This window comes from Carcharhinus amblyrhynchos, chromosome 33, assembly GCF_965287045.1.
Source record: "Carcharhinus amblyrhynchos chromosome 33, sCarAmb.v2.hapA, whole genome shotgun sequence".
NCBI classification, from domain to species: Eukaryota; Metazoa; Chordata; class Chondrichthyes; order Carcharhiniformes; family Carcharhinidae; genus Carcharhinus; species Carcharhinus amblyrhynchos.
In genome coordinates, this window is record NC_137356.1 from 21280262 (window position 1) to 21288776 (window position 8515).

The window sequence follows — 8515 nt, forward strand, 5'->3', positions numbered from 1 at the left end:
GTTAAACTAACCGGCCTATAATTCCCTGCCTTTTGCCTGCCACCCTTCTTAAACAATGGCGTAACATTAGCCGTTTTCCAATCTTCCGGCACTTCCCCGGAATCCAGCGACGTTTGGAAAATAACCACCAAGGCATCCACTATCACCTCCGCCATTTCTTTCAGAAACCTCGGATGCATTCCATCCGGTCCTGGGGACTTGTCCACAATCAGTCCCTCCAGTCTGTCGAGCACCGCCTCTCTAGTAACAGTAATGTCATTGAGACCCTCCACTCCGACCACCTTTCCATCTCGAACACCCAGCAAATTATTCACGTCCTCCTCCGTGAAGACCGAAACAAAAACGTTATTCAAGACCTCAGCCATTTCCCCATCCCCTACCACTAAGTCCCCCTTCTCATTCTCTAAGGGTCCAACGTTCACCCTAGCCAGCCTCTTCCTTTTTATATATTTATAAAAACTCTTGCTATCCTTTTTTATATTAAGCGGTAGCCCAGCTTCATAGTTTCTCCTACCCTTCTTTATCAAATTCTTTGTCAATCTTTGTTGACATTTAAACCTCTCCCAATCCTCTTCTCGCCCACTACTCTTAGCTACTCTAAACGCCTCTGCTTTTAATTTAACACTTTCCTTCACCTCCTTCGTTATCCACGGCTTATTACCTCTCCTCCTACGGTCCTTTTTGACCATCGGAATAAATTTCTGCTGAGCACCAAGAAAGACCTCCTTAAAGATCCTCCACTGTTCCTCAGCAGACCTACCTTCCAACGTGCTCCCCCAGTCCACATTCGCCAATTCTTCTCTCATCTTACCGTACTCCCCTCTGTTCAAACAAAGGACGCGTGTCCGGGAACCCACTTCCTCCTACTCCATCTGCACCAGGAACTCCACCATACAATGATCACTCTCCCCAAGAGGATCCTTCACCGCAAGGTCCCTAATTCTACCCGCCTCATTACGTAACACCAGATCCAAGATAGCTCGCTCCCTCGTCGGCTCCAACACACACTGTTCAAGGAAACTATCCCGGCAGCATTCCAAGAACTCCTCCTCGAGCCCACCGCGTCCAACATGGGTCGACCAATCAATATGTAGATTGAAATCGCCTATAATTACGGCCGTCCCATTCCTGCACGCTGCACTTATTTGCACGTTAACAGCCCGCCCCACCTCCAGATCATTATTCGGGGGCCTATAGATGACACCCACCAGCATCTTCCTCCCTTTGCTGTTCCTAATCTCCACCCACAACGATTCCACTTTCTGCTCTTTGGTTCCAATATCATCCCTTGCTACCACCCTGATGCTATCCTTAATCAGCAGAGCTACGCCCCCCACTTTTCCCTCCCGCCTATCATTCCTAAACACTTGATACCCCTGGACATTCAGCTCCCAGTCCCTGTCACCCTGCAGCCACGTCTCTGTAATGGCCACCAGATCATATCCATTTGTGCCGATCTGTGCCACCAGCTCATCCACTTTATTCCGAATGCTTCGTGCATTCAGATAAAGTGCCTTCATCCCAGCCTTCACCTGGACCCTATTTCCCGGAACGCCACCAGAGAGGGTATTATTAAAATAGGAAGAGTGCAAAAAAGATTTACTAGGATGCTACTGGGACTCGATGGTTTGAGTTATAAGGAGAGGCTGGATAGACTGGGACTTGTTTCTCTGAAGCGTAGGAGGCTGAGGGGTGATCTTAGAGAGGTCTGTAAAATAATGAGGGGCACAGATCAGCGAGACAGTCAATATCTTCTCTCAAATGTAGGGGAGTCTAAAACTAGAGGGTTTAGGTCTAAGGTGAGAGGGAAGAGATACAAAAAGTGTCCAGAGGGAGAATTTTTTCTGGCAGAGGGTGGTGAGTGACTGGAACAAGCTGCCAGAGGTAATAGTAGAGGCAGGATCATTTTGTCTTTTAAAAAGCATTTAGATAGTTCCATGGGCATTTGGCACTAGCGTGGGGTTTAAAACAAAAGGGCAGCATGGGCTAGTTGGGCCAAAGGGCCTGTTTCCATGCTGTAAATCTCTGTGACTCTGTGAACTGCACTGGCGGGGTGGGAAACTTTTGCAAACCCAGACGATTGGGTCCTGGGCTGAATAGATCCAGAGCAGCTCCTGAATGTTGGAATCAGCCTCACGCTCTTCCCCAGCGCCAGGCTGATAACATCCAATAAAATGGTCTGGGAAGATCGCCACTGGCTGGACGCTCGTCGCCAATCCCGTTTGTTTCCCTCCCGCTGACATTCCCCGGCTCACTGAGCGACTCGAGCAGCGCAGCCGGCTGGGAAAATCGCACCCTTTCCGTTTCTTTACTCTCCCCATTCCCACTGTCTTTATCTTTTGTATCATGAAACCTTTCTCTGCCGCAGAGTGTCTGATTAAGGTTAACGGGTCGCTGACAGTGCCCCTTCGCTTCGGGAGAGGAGTACGGCAGGGCTGCCCCTTGTCCGGCCAACTCTATTCCGTGTGCGTGGAGCCCTTCCTGCGCCTCACTGAGGTGCCTTATAGACCCCGAGAATCACATTTTGATTTGACTCGTTTTAAGTTTCCTTTGTTTCTGTTCGGGCCGTTCCCCCTCCTTTTGGGGAGCCGCCCCCTTTTTCTTTGTCCGAACGTAATTTAAGTTTGTTTACTTGGATCAACCCACCCAAAAGAACGACTGGGATTCGAATGGAAATGTCAACTTTGCTGCATTTGGAAATAAAATTTTGGCTCTGTAAAAAAAAATTAAAAAATACAGTCTATATCATTGGGAAAAAACAACCTGATTGGTTAAAAAAAAGCCCCGGGGGGTGTGTGTGTGTGTAAATTGCTGTCAGCTGAGTGTGGGCTGTGTGTATAAAAGGTGTTACTTGGTGCCTGAAGGGATGCTTGAGTTGTTTGTTATGATGGGGGATTTTGGAGTGAGGGGTTTCTTCCCAGTGCTGGTGTTAGTTGGAGCTGTTTGTTGCTCTGATACGTGGCAACAGTTTCCATGGGGAATAGTCAAAGCCACCCCGAGGCCTCAGACACTCCCTCCTCCTGGGCCTCCCTTTGATTCCCATTTGCGTGTGTCTGAGGGTCAAGGTGTGTCTCCAGTGCAGAGTGTGAGGGTGCAGTGTGGAGAGGACAAGCTGCTGCTCAGGGTCCAGCTGGATTTATTTGGAACCAGGCACCTGGTTAAAGCTGCTGATCTGACCCTGGGGACAGCAGGTTGTCGGCCAACCAGGATCTACTCTCAGAACCACACTGTCCTCTTTGACTATGGGCTCCATGAGTGTGGCAGCAGATTGCAGGGAATGTGAATCCTCAAACTCTGCCTCTGAGCTGGGGCTGGAGGTTGTTCCCCACTCTTCACTCCAACACTTGGTCAGATCTCATTGATATTGAGGAGATAGCTGTCTCCTGCTTTCTAAAGGCCAAACTAGCTTTCTATTCAGGATTTGACTTTCACTGGTCTGAGTCTCTCCAGCCCCATTGTTCTGGAAGCTTCTCTTTGCTTCCTCCCAGCTTTTCCTATTTTGAGGATTTTTCAGTTTGACTTCCCCCTCATTCAGATCAACTCAACTGAGGGTTGAGTTTCAGTCCAGTTGAATAGAAATGGGTTGAATCTGAATGAAATGGGAGTTGAGATGGATTGGACTAAAGAGGAACTCCACACTTCCCACTTTCCCAGTCATTGGAATAAAAGGTTCCCTGATTCCAAACTGTGCTATTTCCCTGCTCCCAATTCCTGAGAACTTGTAGCTCCTTTTCCTGTGAACTGAAGCTTTTATTGAATCCCTTCCCTGTTAATTCTGGTCTTGTGCTAATGATCTCTCCTTGCAGCAAGGGCTGAGGTTGCATAGCAACACTGCTAACCAGATGAGGCCCTTCAGCCCGTTCCCCAGTCATTATGATCAGGACTGAGCTTCCCACAGCCTCCATGTTCCTGTCTTTACAATATGATTCCCTCAATGGCCGGAAAGAAATGCCTCTGTCCTGAATATCCTCAGTGAGTGACCATTCCTGGCTCTCTGGGGCTGGAGAGAATTCCACAGACAGAGTTGTAGTGGAAGGGTCCTTTTCTAGCTGGAGGTCTGTCACCAGTGGTGTGCTGCAGGGCTCAGTACTGGGACCTCTTCTCTTTGTAATATATATAAATGACTTGGAAGGGGGTGTACGTGGTGTGATCAGCAAGTTTGCAGATGACCCCAATATTGCAGGATTGGTGGATAGTGAGGAGGAGTGTCAGGTGACACAGCAGGATATAGATAGGCTGGTATATTGGGCAGATAGATGGCAGATGGGATTCAATCCTGACAAATGAGGTGATGCATTTTGGAAGGAATAGTGTAGGGAGGAGTTACATGATAAAAGGTAGACCAATTCAGAGTATAGAAATGCAGAGGGACCTGGGAGTGCAAGTGCACAAGTCTCTGAAGGCGGTAAGCCAGGCGGAGAAGGTTGCGAAGGAAGCTTATGGAATGCTAGCCTTTGTAGAGCGGGGTATAGAGTATAAGCGCTGGTGTCTGATGCTGCAGTTGTACAGAACGTTGGTTAGACCGCATTTGGAGTACTGTGTCCAGTTCTGGTCACCTTTCCACCAGAAGGACCTGGAGAGAGTGCAGAGGAGGTTTACCAGGATGCTGCCTGGTATGGAAGGACTGGTTATGAGGAAAGATTGGGTAAACTGGGGCTCTTCTCCTTAGAAAGACGGAGATTAAGGGGGATCTGATAGAGGTGTATAAAATAATGAAGGGTATAGATAGAATCAACAGTGGCAGGCTTTTTCCTAGACTGGAGACAAATATCAGAAGGGGTCACAATCTAAGGGTGAGGGGGGGAGAAGTATAATTTGGATACTAGAGGGAGGTTCTTCACACAGGGTCATGGGGGTATGGAATGCGCTACAAAGTAAGGTGGTGGAGGCAGGCACGCTGGACTTGTTTAAGATCTACTTAAATAGGCACATGAGTGAAACAGGGATGGAGGGTTATAAGGAGACGGTTTTAAAAAGGGTCAGAGCCTCGGGACGTTACTGGAAATGTAATACTACATGTTAATGTTTTGTCTCTTTTAATTCACAGGTGTCGGTCCACCTTGTTGTCAAACGAGGGGCATGCACACGGTGGGTTGTGCGTGGGCTGCTCTTGGATATTTCGAGAGTGGTCTAGTACTTTGTGTCGATGTGTGTGCTTAAACCTGGACCAGCAGACGGGAACCACAACAGCTCAGTGACTATCACTGCTCGCTGTGCAGATACATGGATTTGGGCCGGTGTCTGTGGGAGTTTGCTCATTCTCCCTGTGGTTGCGTGGGATTCCTCCGGGTGCTCCGGTTTCCTCCCACACCCCAAAGATGTGCTGTTAGGCTGACTGGTGTAACAAATTGTCCCTACACTATTCTCCCCTGAATCTGGTTACAATAGGGGTACCATTCACATACACACGGGGCAGGGTAGGTGTAGGAAAATGCTTTAAGATGGCAGTATGGGCTCGTTGGGCCGAAGGGCCTGTTTCCCGTGCCGGGCTGTTCTTTGTTCTTGGATTCATTCACTGCCGGATGGAGAAATTCCTGACCACGTTAATCCTAAATGACTGACCCCTGTCCTGAGATCACTCTCTCCTCTTCTCTTTCCCCCCTCCCCTGTAAGAAGTCAGACAACACCAGGTTTAAGTCCAACCAATTTATTTGTTAGTAAACTCAAGCTTTTGAGGTTTGCCCCTTCATCAGGTGAATGGAGAGTTCTGGCCTCAGACAGAGCATATAAAGCACAGACAGTTTACAGATTACTGATTAGAATGTGAATCTTTACAACTAACCTGCTGTTCAAGTCTTAAAGAGGCCGACAATGTGAGTGGAAAGAGCATTAAGCCCAGGTTAAAGAGATGCGCAATGTCTCCAGACAGGACAGTGAGGTTATGCAAACCCAGGCAAGTCATGGGGGTGAGATAGTGCGGCATGAACCCAAGATCCCGGTTGATGCTGTCCTCGTGTGTGGAACTTGGCTATCAGTCTCTGCTCAGCGACTCTGTACTGTTGTGTTGTGAAGGCTGCCTTGGAGAAGGCTTAACCAAAGGTCAGAGGCCAAATGCCCATAACCACTGAAGTGTTTGGCAACAGGAAGGGAACAGTCTTGCCTGGTGATTGTCGAGCAATGTTCATTCATCTGTTGTCATAGCGTCTGCATGGTCTCCCCAATGTACCATGCTTCGGGACATCCTTTCCTGCAGTGTATCAGGTAGACAATGTTGGCTGAGTTGCAAGAGTATTTCCCGTGTACCTGGTGGATGGTATTCTCACATGTGATGTCATCCATGTTGATGATCCGGCATGTCTTGCAGAGGTTGCTGTGACAGGGTTGTGTGGGGTTGTGGTCACTGTTCTCCTGAAGGCTGGGTAGTTTGTGAACAATGGTCTGTTTGTAACCTGGTGTTGTCAGACTTCCTACTGTTTACCCCACTCCAACATTGGACTCCCCCCCCGCCCCCCCCACAACCCCAACAGACTCTTGCCAGCCTGGGGAGGAGGGGGGCACAGCCTCTTCACACTGACCCTGTCAATCACCCCATGAAGAATTGTTCTAATGGGATGAGTTCATTGTTAACCCCAGTGTAGAACATTCTCATTTCACATCAGTTCTTCATTCCTTAAGCTGCTGTCTTTCAGATGAGTGGAGATTTCCTGATCTACAGCACCCACCTGAGCCACAGCCCAGAGTATCGTGGATCTGTTATTGTGAGAACCAATGGAGCTGTCGTTCCCATTGAGTGTCGTTATTTGAGGTGAGAATCTTTCCTCGATTGTCAATAAGATCTCCAGCTGCTCGTGACCTCTGACTTTGTCCTAAAATGGCTCCACTTTCTTTCCAGGAAGGGCAATGTGAGCAGTGACCCCATCAAACCCACCTGGATCCCATTCAGCTCCACCAGGTCTGGAGAAGGGCATCTGTAATTCTCACTGCACCTGATGAATGGTATGTGATGGGTGGATAGTGAGTGATTTCCTGTCCTCACTCAGTAGGAGTTACACCCACTGTCTCCAACCCTTGTCCTCTTGTCCTTCAGGTGACTGGCTTACAGAGCGCACTTCGACTGTCTACTACCTGGGTGAGCTCATTCACATTGAGGCCTCTGTTTCAATGAGCAACCACATGGCCCTGAAGCTCTACATTGACCGCTGTGTAGCTACATTGAGGCCAGGCCAGGACTCCAGGCCCAGTTACAGCATCATTGACTCCAATGGGTAAGGAGCTCTCTGCTTTCTCCAGCTCCTCCCATCTCAATGGCTTCTCTGGATTCACTTCATGTCTCTTTTCCCATCTTTCTTCAGTTGCCTCCTGGACAGCAAAGCTGAGGATTCCTTTTCAACCTTTGTGTTGCCAGGAGAGGAGCGGGAGCCGGACAAGCTCCGCTTTGACCTGGATGCCTTCCGTTTCTTTGGGGATGAGCGTTCCTTGGTAAGTGGGAGCTGATCATTGGGCTCTCCATGTTGGGAGGGAGTCACTCAATAAGCACTTGTGTTGAATGTGTCCCTCAGATTTTCATCACCTGTCACCTGAGAGTTGTTCCAGTGGATCGGAGAGATTCCAGGAACAAAGCTTGTACTTGGCAGAAGATGCAGAACGTGTGAGTTCCCCCTCTCTCCCTCAGGAATGTGTTTGTGTGGAGAAATGATGCACAACCTGGTTGACTGATTTCTCTTGTTTAGCTGGACCCCATTGGAGGAATCGAGCTTTGACATTTGTGCCTGTTGCCATGTGGGGAACTGTGGGACCACAAGGGATTTGGGATTTGGATCCAGGGGAAGGAGAGATCTTGTAGCTGAAGCTGGTAGGACATTGATCCTCTAGATGTGGGAGCTCCCCCCTTTCCCCTCTCTAACTGGAATGGTTGATATTGCAGAGAGTGAAGCTGGATTGAAGTGGGAGGCTGAGGCCTCACTTGGACCCCTGCTCATTCTGGATACTGATGGGACCAAGCTGGCAACAGCCTCCCTGAATGAGGCTGAGGGAAGGATGGAGGAGAGGTCTCCAGGGGGTGAGTTGGCTGTCTGCTGGTTTCCATTTCCCCCTCAGTGTTAGCTTCACTAACCATTGGTTTCTCATTGCTTTGTAGGTGTGGAGTCTGAGGTGGTCCTGATTGTGAGCCTGACTGTGACAGCTGTCTCTCTGATCTCTGCTTCATTGATCACCTTGTTCCTGTACAGGAAACACAAACAAACTCTGTTCAACCAGTCATCAAATGATCAATAAAGCACCGCCTCCTTGTTTCTAGTGTCTGGGAGCTGATTGGTCAATGCATCCTCCATCTTAGTTCAATGGCTCCATGGGACTGATGGCTGGGCTGAGCCAATCCCAGCAGAGAACTGGGCCTGCTGAGTGATTGGTTTACTGAGGGTTGAGAGAGAAACACTAACTCTCTGGATTTGATGGGCTGCTGCTGGTTTTCTGTCTGTTTCAGAGCCCAGTGTAGGGGAGGGGGTGTGATCAGGTCTGGGGGTGTCCATGTGGAGCTGAGGGTGCTTCATCTCTCCCCTGGTGATCACACCCTGGA

General features: G+C 49.1%; 1 protein-coding gene across 1 annotated transcript; it reads left to right on the plus strand.

Annotated features, from left to right (window-relative positions):
• Positions 1 to 2866: 2866 nt before the first annotated feature.
• Positions 2867 to 8214, plus strand: LOC145360939 (zona pellucida sperm-binding protein 3-like). Its single transcript, XM_080216445.1, is given in 9 exon segments — positions 2867 to 3279; positions 6635 to 6745; positions 6833 to 6936; positions 7028 to 7205; positions 7293 to 7419; positions 7500 to 7588; positions 7671 to 7792; positions 7865 to 7999; positions 8078 to 8214. Coding segments are annotated over 9 exon segments (1416 nt in total).
• The last annotated feature ends 301 nt before the right edge of the window (positions 8215 to 8515 follow it).